Consider the following 24,533-nt stretch of genomic DNA (forward strand, 5'->3'; position numbering starts at 1 on the left):
TGAAATAAGGCTGTTAGCAGTGGTGTGACAAAGCTCCACTCTGCCTCTGAGAGTTGTGAAAAATACTTCTAAACTTATCAGTGAATAATTATGATGCTAGGATTGTGTTAGAAAAGTGAGAAATACATTGAACCACTGCAAACTGTTTAACAGTTTAAACAAGAAAATTATGTTTTTCCTCATTTTTAATACATTAAAAATCAGATACATTTGCAAAGCTGTTCTTTCACTAGGTCCTGCCAATCGTTTTTGGGGCCACATAAAAGTGTTACTATGGTAATTATACAGAATCATACCACGGTTACCCTTGTAATATGACTTAAAATGACATATATAACACATCATACATTGCATACTAATAGAGCAGACATGGAGTGAACAGACAAGAGTCAAAGGCAGTCACATTTAATAGTTTATTTATAAGCTGCTGTATACATTCAGTGATTATTCCGATTTTCATGTTGCCAGAAGCCATGGGTGAGACCAGCAAAACATTCAGCTACAAGATCTAGTTGGTTGTATGCGTTCGGTCCACTCTCATTCATGTTTGTGTGTACTTTGTACATATTTACTGCAAAGCATCGTTCTCCAATATCCCTCATGTGCAATGTTGTTCTTTCCAAGGACCTATTATTATTATTCCTATAATAACTGTTTTTGTTGAATGGGAGAGCCCTGTCTGTTCCACCTTGCAGGCTAAAGCTACTTGTTAAGATCAACTCAACAGAGACCCAAGCTGCACCTCCACCAGCATATTTAAAGTCACCAGGGCCAGCTTTAGACATTTACAGTGGAACTGCGCTGTCTCTCGCCTGATACCAAGTTGAAGCCAACGTCCTGCAAGATTTCGTGTGCATGTTTTTGGTTCTTTTGCTCTCTCACTCGAAGCTCGGACGGACACACTAATGTTGGTGCTGAAATTTCTTTTTTCATTGTTGGATTTTTTTTTGTCTTTTTTAAACATTTTCTAGTAGCCCACACAGAAACTTGATGGCACAAGAACTGACCATAAGAAACTCTTTACAACAAGGTAAACTGCAAGTCAACAGTTGCTGGGGGGGTCACACAGTAAACAAAAGAATAATTCCAAGTTCCATTTCTGAAAAAAAAAAAAAAAAAAAAAAAAAAAAATCAAAATAAAAAGCAAAAGACAAATTATCATAAGCAAGTTAATTTCAAGTATAACTTACTCTTTAAAATAACTACACAGCATTAAATATTCTCATTATACATTTTTAAATTATTTATAAAATATATTTTGGCATATATGTTTTTTTCATTTTTGTGTTTGTGTAACAAACGCTACTGTAGCTTCAGTTGAACACCAATGTTTATTTGTTTTATTTTTTTCTTGAAACAAAAACATTAAAGGGATTGTCACATAACAACGGGTTATTAAAAATGATAATAGTAAACCCTATACAGAGCTTCACATAGCAAGACATGAGAGTGACGATCCCTTCTATCCTAGCCCCATAGTCAAAAGTCAAAAAAGTACAAGACCAGAGCACATCTTCTAATTTGTGCTCCACTGGCTACAATCAAGGTTGGGCACAGGAGATTTCAAAAGCAGAAAGTCTTTTTCATACAACTCAAAAGAAACACCAGCATGTTTCTGTCCCATTTGAGAGAGTGGGGCAGCTTGTAATAGTTCTTTAGGCTCATCAAACATGACCAGTGTTAAAGCCCACAGCCTGAGGACAGCTTGTCTCAAGGATGCAGACTCAGTAGTCCTCTCTTTAGTCTCAGAACGCTCCACACTGGAGTCACCCCAGACAGTTCATCCTGTGCACGCTGTTTTTTAATACATTGACAGAGATCAACTGTACAAAGGAACACAGCGATTTTGGCAGCTAGAACAAACTGCAAAAACCAAAAAGGCAAATATCAGTTTGTGGTACAAAAGTAGTCCAAAAGGCAAAACTGTACTCGGAATTGGCACCTCGGGTGTCCACACAAGGGGTGTCCTGCTTTGGCGCCGAGAGCTGGACAGCTCCTCCAGCCGGTCGATGCAGTCAACAGTAACCTGTCTGTCCACTCATTGCAACTGAGAGAAGGGAACACAAAGCAAACAAGGAAAAGTACTGCCACTACGACAAAGCCACATCCACTAGCTCAGGTGGAGCACACGACTAGCTGCAGCGTACTACAGTCCATCAGAAGATGGACAGGACACTGTACACTGCACATGGGTGTGTCTCTGCAGCAGGCCGGCCTCCTGTGCACACAGCTATTGCGGGTTTATAGACGTGAGTGAGCCTGTCCAGTCCAGGCTAAAGCACTATGTCTTTGAGGCGCTTGGTGCTCGGGGACTCCTTGTCCCGGCCATCCTGGAGGAGAGTGTTGATCTCCCTCACAGACGGCTCGCTGTCCTTGCCCTCAGGCTGCCGCAGCAGGCTGTGGTTAGCGATGCGCTCTGCATCGCGACACTTCAGTGTGTTGTAGGCGGAGGGGCAGGGTTTGGACACTGGGCTCTTCAGGTGCACAGGGGAGGTGATGGGGCTGACGGCCTCGCGCCCATTCCCTGCCTCTCGTACAGCCCCTCCATTGGCCTTAGGGCTGCACACCTGAGACTCCTGAGTCCGCTTCCCCTTCAGATCTCCCCGCTCCACGTCCTCGTGGCCGTCCTTGCCAAAGGTGGCAAAAGTCCTTTTGATGGTCCCGTCCTCGTAGTGTGGCACGTCCACTGTGGTGGCCTCAATGGACAAGGCGATGACATTACGAGAGTGCTCTGGTGACTTGGCACGGGCCGGCACAGCCACGCGTGGCATCCAGCAGCGGTCAGAGTGTCCAAGGATACGGCACTCATCCTGGCAGTGGAAACCTTCATTGGAATCTGCAACAGAAGAGCAAAAATACACCATTAGATATGTGCGAGTTTCCCTGTGCATCATTCATACAAGGCTACATAAACACCACTATAACATAAACACATTCTGCGATCAATATTGTTCATATTTTCATAACAGGCCATTTACTACATATCTCCTTTCACAATTCTTTCCGATTCTCTTTCGCAGTATCTACCAACCTCATTCTCATCTCAACACTGCACTGCCTTTCACACCAGCACAGCTACATGTTTAGGCGCTCCTAATGTGGCAATGAAATTAGGAATTGTTAAATCAAAAGTCCATTTGCAGCTCTTGTATAATTGGGTTTTCTATAGCAACATGGGAGGAGAGGCGGCTTTAAACAGTGCAATCAGATCCATCTCTGCGAGCAGCGGCAGACGGGTTGCGGTGTTGTTGCCTCTCTGCCTCTCTGTCTCTGTCATCTGGCGCCGAGTTATAAATATGTAATGATGTTTAACGCTGGAGTGAAAAAAAGATTTGTCTGCGTCTCGAGGAGGCTGTGTCTCTGTGTTGGCCTGAAAGGACACACAATAGATCTTTTTTTTTTTTCATGCCCAATCGCAATAACCGCAAACTGTCAAGGTGATTATTGGACAATTTAGCCATGAAATCTGAGCAAATATGAAAGCCATTAGTTCAGCGTCGGGCATAATGTTTGAAATCCTGAGGGCCGCGCCATGTGGCAAGACAACAACTTCTTTTTCAGGTGATTTATGGTTTTAATTGATTTCCCACCTGACCTTAAAAACACAAGTTTAATAACATTTTTGCAGCTTAGTGCCTGAACAATATAAAGCAGCGTCAGACAGCATTACCCAAGAAGTAATACAAGCCCAAATCCCCCATGCCAAATCAAAAGATCGTTTCTAACTTCACATGGAGTGTTATGGCATTTAACTATATCCATGAAGACTAGTAAGTAGCCCCGTCATAAGAATAAGAATTACTATATTGATTTATATGAAAGCTTTGGAGGTCAGTATTTATCATGTGTACAGTTTCTTGGCATGACTGGGATTTTCTGAAGATTTTCGTTATTTTTTGGCTGTATGATAAGATTTAAGTCGTAAAAGGTTGAATTCATAACTTCAGTGCTGCAAACTAAGTGCTAAAGTGTTTCATTCTGCTGTTTATTTATTGCAGCTCATGATTTTTTTTAACAATATTGTAGATTTGGAATAGTTTTGTGGTTTAAATCTGCTCTTGCGTCATCAATTATTTTTATTACCATTTATCACCTATATTTACTTCTGCAATATATCAAACTACTCCTAAGTGATGCCACCAATCCAAGTTACAGGTTAGATCTGTGAAGAGAGGATTCCACTCACGCTAAGAAAGCAAGGCAATATAAACTCCTGTACTTGAATATTGCAAGATAAATGTGTTTAAAGCCATCCTGTGGAATATTTCAGTCAAAGCATCTGGAGACAGTGGAGACAGCGACTGATTTTCAGATGGAACAGTTACATACTGCACCTTTGACATCAGATTCAAAGTCTATGTTTGATTTTCTTTTTCTCAGAAGGAAAATCTATGGGCTTGTTCTGGACACGTCCCACCGGGAGGAGGCCCCAGGGAAGACTCAGGACACGCTGGAGGGGCTATGTCTCTCGGCTGACGTGGGAACGCATTGGGGTCCTAAAGGAGGAGCTGGAGGACGTATCTGAAGTGAGGGAAGTCTCCGCTTAGACAGCTGTCCTAGATAACCGTAAGAAAATGGATGGATGGAAAGTCCGGATTCTGCATTTGACCCATCCTTCAACCAGTTCCAACCTATTAAGATCTCTGGGTATCAACAGTGGAGTCATTTCACATTTATATCTAGACTTGGCCATGATGCAGCATTGACCCAGCGAAAACGAGTCTAGTGTACAGCCAGAACTCATCCCAAAAAACGTGATCAGTGCTCATTTCTTTCCATATCTTCCTTGTTCATCTTTCACCCCACCGAGCTAGTTTCTCCCGTATTCCACTGCAGCTCCCCAACTCCAATCTAACACCGCAACCAGCCTCGTATATATCCGCTATGACACATTTCCTCCTCTCCCCTCCTGCTTGTCTTGTTCCTAGCTTCTCAAGGTGACAAGGAGGGAGCGTGCGCGCGAGGGATTTACCATCGACCCAAATGCATACGCTTACATCTGGCAATCGCGGCTTGACAGATCACCTAATTAAAATCACTAATGATCTGTTTTTTTCTTCCCGAATGGGGCAGAGAGAGGGAGAAGCACCTCGTCTAAGGCCCCCCGGGGGATCGATATTTAAAGATTTGAGACAGGCTTTTCAGGGACAGCTATGCCAGCGTTTGTCTCTCACAAAGTGTAATCTGACGAGGCTGACAGATAACATGCAGCTAAATGAGTGAGGGAATGCACTAGCGTGAGGATGTTGGAACACAAGTATGAGAAGGGCTAATTATGTTAGCGAGGGAAGCTAACACGAGGAGTGACATGGCGAGAGTGACCGTAGATGAACAAAGAAGGAGCGGGCTTTGATCATTGGGACACGGCGGTAATAATGAATAGGCTAACGCAACCGAGAATGAGGAAAACAAGAGCGGATTGTTATAGAGCGTGTTTACATCTTCCATGCAAAAATAACAGTTGTCTTTGGTGTTGTAAGCTGTTCTTAGAAGTCATCGTAGCAGGATGTGTTCAGACTGCAAGCGCCTTATTTATGCACAAAAACAATGAGGATATAACTAAAGGTAAAATCATGTTTACTTCCATTCAAGGGATGTTTCTAAAGATCAACATTTAAATACAGTATGTACTATCTATACGCGATTTCGAGACTCAGTGGTTCTCAAAGCTTTCATACGAACTACTGTCACAGAAAAGATTTGGCTGTGTTTGTCCACTGATCCGAAGGTTGGCGTTAACGGTTCGGATCCCGCTCTCGACATAAACATCGCCCACGGATAAATGTAGTCATTATGTCACTAGGCAAGACACTTAACCCACCTCGCTCCTAGTATCTGTGTACTTTGGTGTATGAATGTGTGTCTGAATGGGTGAGTGGTTCCTTGATGTACTATTTAACCATATACCAAAACTATATAAAGTACATAACAGAACTATTCCAGGTCGAATCCAATGCAGTTCTAAAAACAAGGAAAAATTATGAAAAGGAGGACCAAAAAGTGGATAAAATAAACTTTATGTAATTACGCAAACTCACATACTGAAGAGTACAAGTCCAAGTACCACCTGAACGAGCTTGCGTACCACCTGCTCTCCCAACTCTTAACCCAATTTTACACTTGCATCTACCCTGTGCAAAAATACTCAGGCAAAAACATAATATTAGCATTTTTTTCTTTTCTTTTTATCACATTTTTTACAGCCTCACTACTAACCGGCCACTGTTTAGGATGTACTCGACGTGATCACGCCAAAAGCGACCAGAACTCGCTCCAACTTCGTGCAACTTGTGCCCAGATTGGACCGCACAATAACAATTAGACCATCAATACCTTCTTGTTTACCAAAATTACTACGATCCAGTTCAAACAAAAACCATCACACCTGTGTCCAAATCCAACTAAATACAAAAGCAACTTCCAACTTCTCTGAAACAGGACTAATTTAGGCAGCACTCTGCACATTGCCATACATTCATTTGGTAAAGAATCAAGTCCCATTCTCCGGTGATTTGCATGGGAGGCTGATTGTTTCCAAGAGTGGCACCAGCTGCAATCAAGGAGACAAAAGGCAGCGTGGTCGGCTTTGTTCGAGAAGAAGGCCTCCAATCAGAAAGTAATAATATAATCACAACACGGAGACTTTGCCAGGTACACGCTACACAATGCCCAGGATGAAATATGAACATTGTATGAACTCGTAAATACTATATTCAAAGTAAACTTATTGTTAAAGGTCCTATATTACACAAAATCAACTTATGTGAGCTTTAAGCCATGTTATAATGTGGTTACCTGCTCAAAAACATACCCGGAGTTGTGTTCTGTCTCATTTCCACATGTTTGAGTAACCCTGGATTATTAGTCTGTTACATCTCCAAAGATCAAAATGCTCTGTTCCACCTTGTGATGTCACGTAGTGGTAGCTTTCAAGTTAGCAGCCACTTTTTACCGTAAATTCAATAGAGATCGGGAATTCTAGAGCTGAAATCCTCGAAATGATTCTAGTGAAGGTGTATGGAGTTTAAATGGATTCAAGCACCATCCCATCCCCCTACCATGTTTGAATCGTTGTTTTAAACCAGATTAAATGTTGTGCCGCCCCCCGATTGGAGGACTTCCTGTATCCCTCATGACATCACAAGGTGGAACAGCGTGTTTTCCGAGAGTATACGCAGGGTTTGTGCTTTAAACATGTGCGAAATGAAACTAAACACAACTCCAGGTATGTTTTTTGACGAGGAAACGACGCCATAACGTAGATCAGAAAACAACATAACACGAGCCCTTTAATAATTTGGGGAATTGCGTATTTATAGCGCTTTGGAAAAATTCAAACTGCTTGCTGTGATGCTAGACTCCAGTTTTAGCGATCTGAAATATCAAGTACATTTTGTTTGACATGCGATTTTTTTTTTAACTCTCTGCCGATTAAAGATCTACAAGCTTCTTTTTAATGAATGCAATTTCCTCTAAATAGTTTTTTCCCCATTGCCGGGAGCACTTTTTAAAGCATGAAAAGCCTGGAGGCACAAAGGAATATACACAAGTTGAACACACTCTGATTTAGAACTGCATACATGGAAGCAGAATACGCTATCTCTCCTTTCCTTCAGGGGTCTATGGGGGAGCAACTGGCTTGTAAACGGTATTGTTAGGAACGCCAAGTGCCATTAACACACACATCCTGCCCATGCTCGCAGCTCCATGCGCGCAGATGTTGCTCAAAAAGACTCGCAAATAAAATGGAAGAGGGAGAATTTAAATGAAAAAAAAAAAAAAAAGTAGCAGGGCCATTGACCTCATACAAAATACAATCACAACCCAATAGCGGCGGATGAGCGAACGAGTCTGGAAGTCAACAAGTCGAGAATGGGAGATGGCAGAATCGTCTGGAAGAAAAAAAGAAAAGAAAATATACAACTGCCAATCACACGCCAACACAGGCTTCGGAGCAGGAAGTCAATGAAAACTTCTTCCTGTCTGCCGTTTAATGCTGGATAATTACTGAGGGAGCACAGTAGGGAGGTGGAGGTGTTTTTGAAGCGGGTTTAAAACATAGCGCAGCGTGTCGTGTGTGGCATGGAGCGCGAATCAGACACTTGACAAAGAAGGCGCCAGAGATGATTTCACTTCTGTTGTGTTTGTACAATGTTTTGTTTTCTTTCCTTTTTACGATTACATGCGAAAACATTGCGTCACCCTACATAAAAGATGAGCGCAGAAATGTGGTGCCCAAAATATATACAGAAAGATGAATATGCAGATAGTTAATACTTATGATGCCTTAGAATTAGAAATAACTACATGAATAAATAAACTAAATTAACAAATACGTAAATAATAAAATTGACAAATAAATAAATAAAATAAACAAAAAACTAATAAAAATAACAAATAAATAAGCAAATAAATAAAATAAACAAAAACAAATAAAAAAAAATAAAAAAACAATAAATAAATATCAATCAATCAAATAAATAAACAAAAAACAAATACATAAATGCAAAACAAATACATAAATAAATACAATTAACAAATACATAAATAAATAAAATCAACAAATGAATAAATAAAATAAATATAATTCAAAAATATAAATAAATTCTGCTTGGCCTTGCTATTAGTTTTATTTTTCTGTATTTTTTATTTGTTATGCTGCTTTTCCCTATTCATAAGTCCTATTATTGCTGCTTTGAACAGCGTTTGGGGATGAATAACTTCAACGTTAAAAGACCTTGAATGCCTCGCAATATTCAGCGAAAATTGTTTTGGATTTACAGTAAAAAGGGCTGTTCCATGTTGCATTGTAGACCGACACACAATAGATTCCTGCATCTCCGCTTCACATATTGTGTTCAGACGTTCAACCCTTCCCTCAGAAAATGCCAACTTAAAGCGGCACTACCTTTTGCCTGTACTGATAGAAGCACATTGCTAGCTGGGGGGCTCTATTTGGTAGTGGCTAATGTAGCAAAACAGAGAAATCAGCAAAAGCCTCTAAAATCCCTGAACACAAAGCAGAAAGGGGGTGAAAAAATCCCTGAGCCCTTGCCAGCTATTTATTCCACATCCATTTTTGGCTGTAGTCTGGCTTTACACAACAAAGGCGCGTTTCCCTTCCAAAACTAGCACATGTAGCCCTAAAGGTTGCAAACAATTATGCAATGCGCTAAATTATGTGTCGGAACATTAAGCAGGGCATCAGATTGTTGTAGTGATCTCATTCAAAACATTAGAGCAGTGACACATTTCTCTCTACTCCAGGATTCTTACTTTAGCCACAAGACAATGGGGACTTGAAGTTTGACACGATTCAGTCAGTCTTGTGTTAAAACAAGATGAACCTTAAAAAGAATATGGAGCAGAGATATGACATTATAAATCATTTCATATAGAAGGTCTGCCGCCATCATACGTTTTCTTACATGGCTTTTAAAATGCTGACATTTCTGTGGTGGTTGGAGTAGATGTCCTGATTCCGTTTGTCAGGTGAAAATGCAGGCGTCTGAGTGGCACAGTGCTTTACAGTTTTTACAGTCTGATTCACAGACTTTTTTTCAAATGCCTTGTCGTTACGCTTTGTGTGTCTTTGATTGTAAGAGTTGAGAAGGAGCCAGACCTGCGTCAAAACCGCAACATAAAGAATAGCATTTTTGTGCCCCCTTGTTGCGACGGCCATATTTGATTGTGAAGTTTAAAATACCATTCATCTTGCTCATCTCTCACAGTGGTGATGTAGCTTTGACAGGGAAATGGCTCCCTCTAATTGCGTTCTATATTAATTTTCCGACCTGGCAGTCACATGGCAAAGATTGATTAGATCTAAATTGTTAGTGCAGAGTGTTGATAGAATCCTTGATGTAGAAGTTTGTGGAGACAAAAAGTGACTTCAAAAATATAGAGCAGAACACATTCTGGAGGTGTGTGGCACTATTTGAATGTTGATATTTTAATTGCAAAAACTTTGTGGAAGAGTCTACTAGAGGACAAGACTTTGTAACTGAGTCCAAAGTGTGCTTAAGACCAAACAGATCTGGCCTCCTATGCTGCTCTAGTGCTGGAGCTTAGCATGTTGAGTGGCTAACTGGATCAGAGGACAGTCTGTGGGCAGCTGAGGCTAGGCCCTCTCACCAGGGACAGTCCAAGCACTGCTGTCATCGCAGCCAGCCAATTCAGTCCGTGGGCCATAAATCAGCCCCCAGGCCTGGCTCCTGCGGGAGCTGCAAGATGGAGTGTGATGGTCTTGTTTTTACAAACAGCGGAGGGGCACCCTTAGTACGCCATGCTAGCCATCAGTCTGAACACAGCAGTGAGCAGCTCCCGCTCCCCTCAGCATCTGGTTTAGTCAAATGACACACCCCTCAGCCCGACATGGCACATCCATCCACCCAGGTCCCTCTCCACCCATGTGCTCTAATCCTCTGCATCCATGTGCTCCAGTCCTCTGCACCCATGCACCCACCCAGGTCCAGTCCTCTGCACCCATGCACCCACCCAGGTCCTGTCCTCTGCACCTATGCATGAACAAGTCTTGTCCTCTGCACACACCCACTCAGGTCCCTCTGCACCCATGTGCTCTTATCCTCAGCACCCAGCTCATCAGTATTTCAAACTCACATGCACCGCTGTAATTACATCAATCCGCTACCCAAAAATGTTCTCATTCATTTCTGTCATTGCCAGAGCAGTCTCTGCTCCTCCAGTCAATACTAATTGTCACAGAAGTAAGGCTTACAGGGCGACCTCTTTAGCTCTAATGTAGCTGCTCAAAGTAGGATTCTTGTGTGCTTATTGATAGAGGACGTGTTCGTGTGATGATCTGATATGAGTTTTGAGTATTCAGCCAGCTCTAGTTGACCTTCTTTCTGACAGATTTGTGCACTGATACAAAACAGCTGTTTATTAATTCTACAAATATTTACTTCTGCTGTCTCTTATCTCCCGCTCAATGCTCACCCATTGAGTCCACAGAGCCTGCTCTATAGCAGCGCTCAGCATAAAGAATGCATTTTCAAACTGGTGTTGACAAACAACGCTCTGACTCTTAAAGTGGTACAAACTGTATGTGTTTAACAGCTGCACGAGAGCAGAGAGTGGAGCAGAGCACTGTTTATCTCACACTGGACAATGTACTGCCTGATGCAGTGGAAATGATGTGAGTCAGATGTCATGATGACATACATAAGTGGACGATGTGCTCCCAGTGAGCGCACTGCTAACACTATACCTTTACTCTGGGCTCCTGCCGCCGCTGCACCAAAGGTCAACGCTCTCACAACTGCTCTTGAATACATTATCGATGACTTACACATCCACATACAGCAGACTGACTCTGGCTCTGTCAAATCACACACATTCAACTGTTTTTGTGGCATGTTTACTCAATTTTAATTGGGTCACACTATGAGCTTGGCAACACAACAATGAGCTAAACATAAAACGATATTTTAAGCACAGAGGGATAGAAAACTACAACTAAAACTGTGACTTCTTCCTGCGATCTCAGTGCACTCCACAAACAACATGGCAGATGTTTCTAAGTGCAGAAAATCCACACAAAAAACATTAAGTCTAATGTGTTTGTTTAGTTTAATGATGACAACACGATTAGAAAAAGGCAGTAGGCAGAAACAGTAGTTTGACAAAGAGGTTGTGTTCCTTGCACCCACACAAAATATGATATAGCTACTGTATTACATTTGAACAACATTTCGCCACTTGTTCTGGTTATGATGCTACATGCTGGCGATTATGACTGGGAATTACAAAGGAAGTCATTAGAACACTGAAACTCGAGATGCCATGCTCACATTAAGTAATCCTATCCATTTGAAGTTAAATTGATTATTGCCTTTGAACAGCATGTAGGCCGATACTGTATACCATTTGGAACCGTGCCATTTCAATCAACTAGGACTGAAATCGCTGAGAATTTAATGAACGAGACAACAATACAAGTATGTAACGCAACACTGCACTTGGGCTCCTTGCTGTATTTGCTAATAGTTGGCCTGTAGAGTTAGCACTTGGCCATAATGACACAGCCAATGTCACTGCTGTCCCAATCTGCCCCACTAATGACGGCCGTCAAATTAAGCAGCCCTTTAGGCCCGCTACAACTGCTCCATGATGCACTCCCAACGCTCATTTCACAGCGGGGCCAATGGCAACGCTACCCACTCGCTCCAATCTGGCCAATCGGACCGCCCACCTGCCCATGTTTTTGGCCTCCCTGATACTTAGGCAGAGGACATTTTTAAACACACTGGAACAAACGCAGCATTTCTGTATTTAAGCTTGACCGAGCTAGCGAGCTAATTTACTGGCGCACCCTTGAGCCTTTTGCCAAAGCGAGGGGGATAGAAACAGACTTTTAAATTACATTTGTGAATAGGGTTGGGGGGTAGATGAAAGCGTTTGAGGAGAGAGCGATGAGGAGGCCTGAGGACGCTATGACTACATGGTGCAATCATTAATGCCAAAAATATCAGGTGCGATTTCCATCCTGGAGGTAAATAATGTCTGCAATGTGAAATCTATAGATGTGAGGAAAATTCTCTTTATCGGGGAGTATAAAAGTATTAAAAGTATTACTGGGAGGGCATCTAATGTGATTTTTCAGAACAGAATCATTAATGTTAGCTTAGTTTTGCTCTTAAAAATACCACAGATGTTAACTTGCACTTGTTGTGTTGGAGCTTCCTTCTGTTATTGCACTGCTGTTTATGCCTCCTGGTCAAAACTCATTTGGAAAGTGTTTTAATCTCACTGGGATTTTCTTAGTTAATCAAAAGTTAGATAAATAAAAGGCAAATGCAGTATCATTTCAATGGAAGTAAGGAGTTTTAACATACATTTATCCACTAAATGAGCAATTGGATAAAAGGGCAACTGGCTTAAGACCAATTCCGAGGCAATATGCAATTCACTACAAGAAATGGAAGTAAATTTTATATAGTAAGAAGCCAAATGGAGAGACTTAACATATCTTGGCAGCGATTTCACTGGGTCTAAGGGCAGAAAACCAACATCTCATCTCCACCTGCAAACCTCCGCCTCGCTTCAAACTAGTGGCCTTACATAATTAATACGATATGCCGTCTCATTCTGCCTTGTTCGCTTTGTGTCAGCCCAGACTCTGTGTTTTATATTCCATTTTATCGTGAACCAGGAGATGAACTGTCTCAGCTCTCTCTCATGTCTTACTTTATACCTGGGTCTGGCCGCCTTAACAGCATGTGAAGTTACGATTGTGCAGAGATCTGGGCCAAGTTGTGTGACATGAGCTGAGCACGCTGTATAAGTCAGAGGTATTATTATTATTATTATTATTATTATTATTATTATTATTATTATTATGAGGACAGGTGTTCAAGTCTCTCTAACGGTTATTTGCAATGTGCTAAACCGTCAGAAGATTGGCAATAAAACAAACTCACTCAACAAATATTTTGGACAAGATTTTTGGGATTTTTTGGACATGTTTTTTTTTTTTTTTTCAAATTCTGTTTACCTACTTTAAAGGTGCACTGCATACTTTTCTGACTTTGCCTGGAATGTTCAACAATATGGCGTTCAATGTATTTTTATTCAGAGACACGGGAGACACCACCGGGCTTAGTCACAGGTTAGATCTGTGGAGAGGCGACCTTGCTCCCGGTAAGAGTAGATGTGCTAATGCCATGTGTGGGAAATTCCAAAATGCAAAGTAAAATCATCTCCATGGAACCAAAAAGGGGGCTGGAAAAGTTATTAAAAGTTATTTACCATATTTTCTGTACTTTTTTCATAGTTTGTCCGGGCGTGTGATTTATACTCGGATGCGATTTATATGTGAAATATGTTTTTTTTCTAAATTTTTATGCATTTTTTGGCCAGTGCGACTTATACTCCAGCGCGACTTATACTCTGGAAAATAGGGTAATAGTATAGAAACTTAATTAAGTAGGCATGACAAAAGCACAATGCACAAAATGTTTTACCAACAGCTGTTAAAAATGTGGTTAGATTTGAAATTATTATCTTTTTTGTTTTAAATCAAGATCACTGACACTGAAATAAAGACGCTTAACTAATACAACCTTAGCCAAAACATCCATTTCATTTACAGCCAAATTCGAACGTTTTAAATCCCCACTTTGATTAAGATCGGCTGTCACTCAATAACCGCAAATAAAACCCGGGAACAACCGCGAGCTCCCTACTGAGTACATTAGAGCTTGTAAGAGAAATGTTCCGCTCCCTTGTCACCAAAGCCATTCTGTTTGGCACCAACGCGGCGTGCTGCTCCTCTCTCGGGCGCCATTATTCTCCACAGTGAGACCTGGCCATGATACCACTTAATATCATAACGTCAAAACCAATGTCCGTAGCATTAGCTGCCTCTGTGCCTCCGAGCCGCGAGCTAGCTCCCGAACGCTCCAACTCTATAAACACGTAGATTGAGATGAAGGTACGGGGTTGGGGGGGGGGACTGAAGAGACGACAGGAACTAATGGGCACATCTTGGTTGATTTTGGGGAGCACGAGCAGGAGCGTACATAAGGAAGCTGGCAGGGGTCTGACACAGCACGGGTAATTGGATTTTGCGAGGCCCCGGTGCCCACTTGGGGGAGCACGCTGAGCTGTGACATGGAAAGCCCTTATGCTGGCGTTGGGAGCGAGGTGCAGCAGAGTGGAAGTGACAGGTGTCAAAGATCCAATTCTCCCACTTTTCTTCATCCGGAGTTCCTTAGGTGAGCAGGAAGTTAGCCCGAGGAACAACCAACCTGTGTCTGATATGGTTGGAATCACAATAGGACTGGTGCAAGTGCTTTTCCAGTCTGAAGGTAATATAATAAAATGAGGAAGTTGTAGGAATTGTACTAAACGGCAAAGAGGTGCAAGGTTTGAAATGGCAGATATTTTGTTTGGGGTCAATCTGCTTCGTGAAAAAGTACACACAAAGCTTTATATTAACACTTTAAGAGAGATAACTGAACAAAACCTGACTACACAGCTCTCTTATAGGTATCATTTGGGGAAAAAATCAAAAAAATCAGCCCAAAAAAATCCAGAAAAATCTAAATCAGCTCAAAATATTGTCCCAAAAGTCTTACTCTATAGTCATAACAATTGGGATCCGCATCAGCCATGAAAAAAAAAGACAAAAACATATCGTCAATCTCTATTTCTTGTCTTTGTCCGCTAATATAAAACTTTTGTTCATATGTAACTCAAATGAATGTACTGAAGTGTATGTATTGAAATAGGTAACATGCGTGGAGTGATTTGCCTCGGGACTCAACAATTCAACAGATCTGAACTGGCAACTCTTGCGTTAGTGGGTGAAAACCATGGGCCCCACTTTCCTCTATTGTATGAACGTAAATAGTTGATTGCACTTCGAATTAAAGGTCCAATATTACACAAAATTGACTCTTGTGAGCTCTAAACCATGTTACCTCATCAAAAACATACCTGGAGTTGTGTTTGTATGTTTGAGTCACCCTTTATTATTAGTCTGTCTACATCTCCAAAGCCTCAAAACGCTCTGTTCCACCTTGTGATGTCATGAAGTGGTGGTTTTTAAGTAGTTAACAGCTACCTTTTTACATTTAGTTCAGTACAGATTTGCAATTCCAGGGCTGAAATGATCCAAATGATTCTAGTGAAGGTGTGTGGAGTTTAAAAACACAGTGGAGCACTTCCTGTATTACCACATGATGACATCACAAGGTGGAACAGAGTGTTTTCAGTTTGAGATTAGAACTCCAGGTGTGTTTTTGATGAGCAAACCACATTTTAAAATATAGAGGATCTTTGTTATAATGGAGCTGGAGACAGGTCAGAATTCTAAGATGAAATTTGCTGTTTAACTGTCAGATTTCAGATTTGTACAAAGCCCGATGTCTTCTCTGTCAGCATAAATAAACAAAAGTGAAATTATTTTTGCACAATCGCTTCAAGAAGTGGTGCCATTTTTCGACCCCCGAGACGCGAATGTTATCAAAGGACATTAAATAATAAGATTAATATGACGTGTTTTTGGAGCCGGTCCCTTACAACATTTGGAAGTTGGATATTTCTTTCAAAAAAAACAGTGACAATCCTGCAGAGTTATCGCTCGCTTTCGGATTACATCACAACATTCTATTGGGGAGCAGTGAAAATCCAGAGTTTTGCAGGTAGTATAGCAAGTTCTTCAGTCTAGTCACTAAAAGAAATGATCAGGTTTTGCCCTCCATCTGAAATTATGACATCATCAAGTTCAGAAACATCAACGGCGCTGTTACCGTTTTACTTTATACAACTTTCCTCCATTTTGATTCTGAACCTTATATGAACCTGTAGGACCACAAAGACGATCACATGACCACCCGCCCGCTCTTTGGTCTGCGCATAGTGGGGGTCTCTCCTCTCTCTCTCCTAGTCCTCTGCTAACATCCTGGTCTCATCTTTAACAAGGACGGCACAGGAACAGGCACATCATTAAAAAGAACCATTGGGAGACTTCCTCGCCTGCCATTAAACTTAACAGCCAGCCTCTTCCATTATGTTTTATCCTCCCCTTTTCAGGAGCCAGGGTACTGCGGAGGTGGAGGAGTCACGTTCACATCGCGCAGGCAGCCATTAAGACACTTTTATTCATCAGTCGATCACAGACGTAAAGTAGAAATGCATACAGAAGCTAGATTTTACAAATACGCCTATGCGGGGTGAATCACAGCAGCCACAGATAACGTATTAATGCCACATGATAATTAAAAGAATGGTAAAAAAATAGTGCCTCCTTCCCCTTACTGGAAACAACGTATTTGCAGTACAAGAGCGAGCCAGAAGCTTTGTGAATTATGTGTGTAATGCAAATGGAAGGACGTTAATGGGGTTTTGTAGCACCTGCAGCTATAGCGAAGTCGGAAACATGTGTCCTGTTTAGCTCTGGACCTTTAGCGTTATGTAGTATGCACTGTTGTGTTTCTACTTTTTGTTTTAAGTACGGAATTAATGTGTAAATGTAAGGAGACAAGGAGTACATTTAAAGGAGACAGTTTAATTGAGTAGTAGTAAAAGAAAAATTCAGTGCGCAACAGCAATCTGACGAGAAATGAAGAAGCAAAACAACAACAAAAAAACGTTTTGGCCAGTTGACAGAATTGAATTTTACTTTTGCTATGGATTATATCTGGACGACTGAGGGATTAATTGGTAAGTAGCATTTCAATTATCCTAAAATCACTCTTAAAATCACTCGACAAGTCAAACGTAACATGGCATGAGCATAGGTGTGCAATGCAGGACACTCAGCCAAAAATAAAAATAAAAAAAAATTAAGATAAAAATGTAAATAATAAAATAAAAAATGTAATTAAAGGTAAAAATGAAGATAAAGATTAAAATAAAAAATAAATAATAAAAAATTAAAATTAAGATAAAAATTAAATAATAAAATAAAAATCAAGATGAAAGTAAAGGTAAAAATAAAGATAAAAATAAAGATACAGATTAAAATAATAAAATACAAATTAAAATCACAAAAATTAAAATTAAGATAAAAATTAAATAATAAAATAAAAATCAAGATAAAAGTAAAGGTAAAAATAAAGATACAAATTAAAATAATAAAATACTAATTAAAATAAAAATTAGAATCACAAAAATTAAAATTAAGATAAAAATAAAATACAAAATAATACAATTAAAAATTAAAATTAAACCCCAAAATCTCCAATGCACATACCACTTTACTTAGCGCCTTTGTTCACTGAAGCACTAAGAGAGTCTGGGGTGAAATGAAGACGTGTTGACAGTGAAAATCCCATGCTGCCCGCCCTATGGGAACAAAGACTTTTAGCCAAGAAAAGGTCAAGAATAGCACCCTGCACTCACCCAACCCTCTCCCAGCTCTCAGCACACACATGTTCATCAATACTTTAACACGCACTGCTTCTGTCTATAGGGACTCACTCAAAATGTAGAATGGCTGTGGCGTCTCGCTGGGGTCATCGCAGGGACAGCCGGAGCGGTGATGCTAATTGGTAAATGAAAAATGGTAATGATGGAGCCGGCGTGGGTGACTTCTCTTTAACCCCTGGAGCGCTGGGTCTCGACAAAATAATTTTAGCTTTGATCGTTTTATTGTGCTCCAATTTTTACACAAAAGCATGTATTATGGTGTTTTAAAATCATTTTGTCACATCATGTACGCACAAATGGGAAATGGTGAAGGCTGCAGTCATTTATGTATTTTAAAGATGTAAAGTAGTATATTTCAGTATACATTTTAGGTATCTGGTATCCATTTTACAGTGGATACTTTTTACTTTTACTTCATTATATTTAAGAGCAGGTATCTGTACTTTCTACTCCACTACACTTTTGATCAGGACTGATAAATAAAAGTGTTTTTCATTATTGTTTGAGACCTGCTGAAAAGCCTGAGGGGTTTTCATAATTTGAGCAACAAAAATATGCAAATAAAAACAGCTGGAAAAATGATTGATCCAATTGTCTCTGTTGAACAAAATCCAGCAAATCTGTATCAAAATCACTGCATTTGAACCTTCATACGACCTCAAAATATGTGCAAAACACTTAAACAAGTACTTTAAGTGTTTCGCACATATTTACTTTACTATTTACTTAAGTATTTTTAACACAATCCAGTACTACTTCCACCACTATGATATTTCCAAGTTCTCTCAGCTGCTCCAGGGCATGTTTAAAATGCACTTAACTGAATTCTAATTGTACACATAAATAGAAATATCTGTCATAAAATATTTAATAACATAATCATTCCATAAGTTTAACTTCAGTTTGAGACACTCTTCACTGGATTCTTGGATTCTTGAGTGAGGCTAATTTGGAATAACTCCAAAGTAGAACTGGAAAATCAATCTATAGTGGACACACATCACCCAAAAGAAAGAAGTTGCTAGGCTAGTTTCAATGCAAAGAGAGCTGTGTAATATGCAGAAAAAATAAATAAATAAAAAAAATAAAAAAATAAAATAAAATAAAATAAAATAAATAATAATTGTAATAATAATAAATGCAATAATAATAATAAATCTTGATCAATCTCAATTTAGCAGATTTTATTTTCTATCAAATTAAAAATGTCTTCAATTTTGTATTTCACGAAAATAAACTATTTGAATCAGTACCATTTAACACACACACACACACACAAAATCACCCAACTTCTCTTCAAAGTCAAAGCTCCAAACCACATGAGGACTGACTCTAGACCTCTCTATTTCAAAACAACCAAACATGCACATCGATAAGAAATGACTTGATCTTGATTGAAATTGGACTAAATATAACAAAACCCACTGGACAAATATATGAAGTTATCTGCATCCATCTTCCCACCAAACCCACACATGTATCCCAGCATCAGTTTCATCCCTCTATGTTACAATGCCAAGAAACACGCAGCTTTTCTTCAGCTATAAAAAGTTATCAAATAAAGCCGTGCGCCTGAATAAACATGAGCGGAGGAATATGGAGATGTTATTGCGCTGTGCCCGAGGTAGTAACCTTTTGTTGCCACTACTGAGGAGCAGGACATAACTTTACATATCCTTGCTTTATATTCTGCGGGAGTTATGATGTTGCCATGGAAGAAAACAAGGGTGACGCGATAACAACTGAAGCTAGCGGGATCTCAATAGACGCTGCGGTACGGCGCGGAAATGAAGGCGAGATCTGGACAGGATTAGAGCGGAAGAGGTAGAGGATTTTCCCACAGACAGGAAGTGATATGGGTTAAAAAACAGGAGAATCCCCACCTCTCTCTCTCTCTTTCCTTCTCTGCTTTCCTCCCACTCCCTCCTTCCTGCGTTTAGCCCAGCTGCAGTGATAAATGTCTCTTTGTATTCCAGACAGAAAAGCGCGGCCTACAATGCACTTGTCAGAAGACAGCTGATTTTGCCCTTAAAGAGAGCGGAGTTTATTCTTAATCTTTGCCTTCAAACAAAGAGAGGGGTGAGATAAAACGAGTGTCTTAGGGTAGAACATATACTGCACAGAAAACCTCCTTATTTTCCACATGACCCTATGGCTGTGTGTACGTGGAGACTAATGGATCCCTCTACTTAGCTCATTTACTTCATTGTAGTATATAATTGTAGTATAGAGGGTATTTTTTCTGAACTTAAGTGTCCTTAATGCAAAAAGCAAAAGCTAAAGTAGTTATTTAGAGTGTGTGTTCATAGTAGTAGTAGTAGTAGTAGTAGTAGAACCAACTGCAGTGACTTTAACAATATAATATCTGTTTCAAGACACTATTGCAGCATATTGTATTTGTATTGGCAGCAGTAGTAGCTGACAGTACCAGTAATGGAAGGTAATGAAGCACAAATATGAAAGTACTATATTTACAGATACATGGAAATTCTAGTTAAGTCAATTTTACAGTGGATACTTTTTACTTTTACGGCATTTGAGAGCAGTTATCTGTACTTTCTACTCCACTACATTTTTTAACTGGACTGAAACATAAATAAAGTACTTTTCATTTGATTTGAGGGGTTATTTTTACTGTAGTAACATCCCGACTAAAGATTTCAAGTTCAAGCTTCGGTTTTGAGCAGCAAAAAAATAAGAAATTGATTCGTATTGCAGCTGTTGACCGAATTATTTGTATTTTTAATCAATATCACTGCATTTACACTTTAACAACTATGAAATACTTTTACTTTTTCATTCGAAGTAAGGCAATACCATCTCCATGCGGTGACAGACACCTGGTTGACGCTCCAGAAAAGTTACAGAAAGTATTTGGTGTTGAAGTGTGGAATATAAAATACTACTACTAAGTGCTACTACCGTTACACCATTACTATAACTACTGCTACTGCGACTATAATGTCTTTCTTCCACCTTAAAAGCACATAGTATAGCTGCTCTTTAGGTAAATATCACTGTATTCTAATTCCCCCTGCGGTGTAGCCATAGTTCCGCTTCTCGTGAATAGGAGTAAGTGCTACAGGTAACAGAGCCGATTAGAGCTATCTGGGCTGTGGGCCAGCTGCCAGACTGGGCCCTGCCTGGAGGGAACACAGCCTGCTTGGTGTCTGATATCTTGGGATCCCTGTAATACAAGCCCCAGGTTGGCACGGGCTCCACGGGGGAGCGCTCTGCCCACTTCTAACCACACACAGAGGGCTCGGGTCCATAGGGATAGGGTGTCCGCGGTAGGTTGTTTATACCTGTTTACTCCTACCATGTCATTAACACACTTGTGGTGAAGTCATGCTCTAAAGGAGGCTCCGGGAAAGTAAATCAGTACAGTAACGGTGTAGTGAAGTGTTTCTCAAACTGTGGTATTGAGTTTTTATTTAGAGACAAGTCTATAGCTGTTTGTGTTCTCCATTGGGTTAATCATTAGAAGTACTTTATACACTCTTTAGTCACATCTTAGACCTGATTTAGCCCTAATTAAACCAGACCTATTCGGCAATATCAACTTTTCAGAGCTTATAGTTGTTTCCTCTTCTCATTTGCCCTCTAGAAGTTGTATTTGGAACGATTCGTGCATTTTTCAGCAATATTTAATCGCTTATTTTCAAGACTCCACATTGCTGATCAATCTGCGACCAACATACACCCACTGCCTCTGTACTTACTCCTGTTTTATTTTATTAATCGGCTGCTCGCTAGTGTTATGTGCAAGTATCCATCGGAGGTGCTGACTCTTTGTTGTGATGATGTTCACTGCAACAGCTCCCACTGGACACCGCAGTTTTCTAACGCGGAAGACTTGTTTCTTTCTATCAAGTTCTTTTAAATCAATATTGCGATTTAAAATGTGCAAATCACAACATAATGATCCATGGGTGTTATAGATTATAAATATCTAGCAGGCTCAAGCACAATATGAGTTCTTTAAGGTCTGATCTCGTCCAGGATAGATCTGGTGATACTTGGAAAGCCAAACGTTATCTTAGGTGGTCCTTGGTGTCAAAAGTTTGGGAAACAGTGGTATATATAATAACAAAACAATTAGGGTTATTACAAAACATAATACAGAATGTCTCAGCCAATACAAATTAAATACATTTGAATTATGCAAATACAATTTTTTTATCCAGTCAATGATGATATAAAAGATTAATGACCATTTCTGAAATCCACATTCAAATCTACATGTTGGAATGCAAAACCTGAAAAAAAAACAACCACTATTTAAGAAAATGAGTAACTTTGAAACAACATTCAACTTTGCAGAGCTAACAGAGAAAATAGTGGCCACACAAACTGCGCTCGCACCAACACTTCTAATCTTGCATAACTATCTCTAAGTGTCATTTTACCACTGATTGATGTTTATAACTATAATCTGATGCACTGTCTCTGTGTGTGCCTGTTACTTTCACATAATGTTATCTCCTCAAACCTCTGTCTGTTTTAAACGCTCCTTTGCCTTGTCCCACTGTTCTTTGTTGTGTCAGCGGTGTGTGCGCTCAGCCCTGATGTTTGCAGAGCCGGGGCCATAAAGGACATTGTGTCACTAAAGCTTTGTAAACCCCTCATTAGGTAGAATTTACACCAGGACCAGATAACACCCAGCTGTAAATGCAGATTCTGTTGGGGTTATAGTAGTGACCAGAACACACAGGGATAGGGGACATGGCTCAAATGAGGTGATGGGTGAAGGTTAGTGGTTAGTTAGATAGCTACAGTTTGATTTTGGAGATAGAACAAGCTCTTAAAAATGTGCGTTCAACAAAAATAGAACATTTCAGTACAAAGAAAGTGCAAGTTTCTCTGTTGTGCATTGGCATTGTACCATATTGTGTTCTCTTGTGTCACCAAAACTATATCATGATAAGTGTTAAACTGGCTAAAAGCTTAAAATATTAGTGGCATTAATAATTATAATGTTTTGTTTCTATTATGGTTTTGAAAAACTTTGGTTGGAACAGAAAATCATAAATACGTAGCACTTTTCTGCACAATACATGTACCATTTTATCCCTTGCTGTAAAATGCAACTATTCAAACTACTTCCTACCAACCCATTGTGTTTTCAACCCAAAACTTTGGTTGCAGTTGTTGCAATTTTCACAAACAATTCTTACAAAGGCCTTTTTGTTAACTTATCTTAATACTCAATATAAGCCTGTCTTGTAGTCTCTCAAAACTTCAAATTCTTGATTTTTATCCCTCAGATTTCCACCACAGCAACTTTGGAGAACTGAACACAGTTGTACACTTAGTAAAAAATCGCCCACTTCCTTGCTTTCGCAGCGCAGAGTTATAATCAATGAATTGGATTCTGCCGAGACAATGCAACACTTCTACCTATTGGACTCAACTCTATTTGCTCCTCTCGAAGCATCCTTTCCCCGTACACTCCTTCCCTCCCTCCCTTCATCCCCTTATCCCTCCTTCCCTGATTAACCTTTAAAGACCCACTCCACACCTCCTCTCCTTCTTATTCTGTGTACACTACCTAAACCCATTTACGATTCAGGTGCGCTCTCCTCTCAGTTTTATATACACTCTGCCCCAGCACATTACCTGTTCTTAATCTTCTTTCCTTCTGTCTAGTATACCCCTGATCCCCCCCCTCTGTTTCCCATCTGCTGCCAATTGGTGCCTGGACTTGGGCATTGGCGTTCGACAAACAAATGCGATTCACTTTGGTTTCTGCCCAGATTATTAACACACCTAGCGTCGCGCATGGTGTCATGAATAAGCAATGGAAGCCCCACTTTCACCGTGTTCGCTCTCTCTCTCTCTCCCCTCTTTCTTTTCCCCTTTCGTGTTGTGAACTGCAATGCCAGGATTGTCTAGAAAATGAGCTGTCAGTGTGAAGGGCCTGTAACTAGATACATCAGGCTCATTGGAAGACCCTAGAAGATAATGAAGCGTTCCTATTTCCGTGTCGCGTATGCTAAAGACGCTCTCTGTGGTTGTTTTGGACTCGACGCTCTATTTCACATCACAAGTTGGGCTACACAGCAAATCGAAATCGCAATTTGAGTTGCCACATCAAACCGCAAAGGCTTTAATTATTTCAATAACAGAATGTCCTCTGCCAAGAACAAAATATCCCCAAAATCTGGTTGTGCCTATTGTTTGGATCTACAAACTTGTTCTGAAATTCATGTAATTCTCATATTGGTTTATTAGTTTATATCCCAGTCTTCGCTCAAAAAAGAATGCTCCTGGAGTTGTTTACAATGTGCAGTGCGATGAGCAGAATCCTACTTTACATATCTGGTCACAAACACAATACTTTGACGTTTTGTTTCTTCCAAAGATGGTGCAACATTGATCACAGGTTTGTCCATATAACAAAAATACTAACTAAACTAAAATATGCAGTAAAATACAAAGATCACAGTTAGATTTCCTGTACATTGTGATAGCAGCTGATATGGAAATGCTAACCAGCGGCTAATACATGGAGAGATATTCAGGCTTGAACACATTGAGGTTTTGGGCTGTGCTGCTGCGGCATTGGAACATTAACACATCACTATGTTTACAGCCTGAACCTCAGAAGAAGCACTTGTTTGAGGAACGAAGAG

The 24,533-nt window shown here is 40.2% G+C and overlaps 1 protein-coding gene across 4 annotated transcripts in view; it reads right to left on the bottom strand.

The window, feature by feature from the left end:
* Positions 1-404: 404 nt before the first annotated feature.
* The window catches only part of pcdh19 (protocadherin 19), an 80,612-nt gene continuing 56,483 nt past the window's right edge, over positions 405-24,533 (bottom strand). For all 4 annotated transcript variants that reach the window (XM_033974125.2, XM_033974123.2, XM_033974124.2 and 1 more), the window contains exon 5: positions 405-2,836. In XM_033974125.2, the coding sequence (XP_033830016.1) occupies positions 2,274-2,836 (563 nt within the window). In that variant the 3' untranslated portion in view covers positions 405-2,273. The remainder of the gene's footprint in view (positions 2,837-24,533) is intronic.

The sequence above is a fragment of the Periophthalmus magnuspinnatus genome, chromosome 10 (genome assembly GCF_009829125.3).
Source record: "Periophthalmus magnuspinnatus isolate fPerMag1 chromosome 10, fPerMag1.2.pri, whole genome shotgun sequence".
In the NCBI taxonomy this organism is placed as follows: Eukaryota; Metazoa; Chordata; class Actinopteri; order Gobiiformes; family Gobiidae; genus Periophthalmus; species Periophthalmus magnuspinnatus.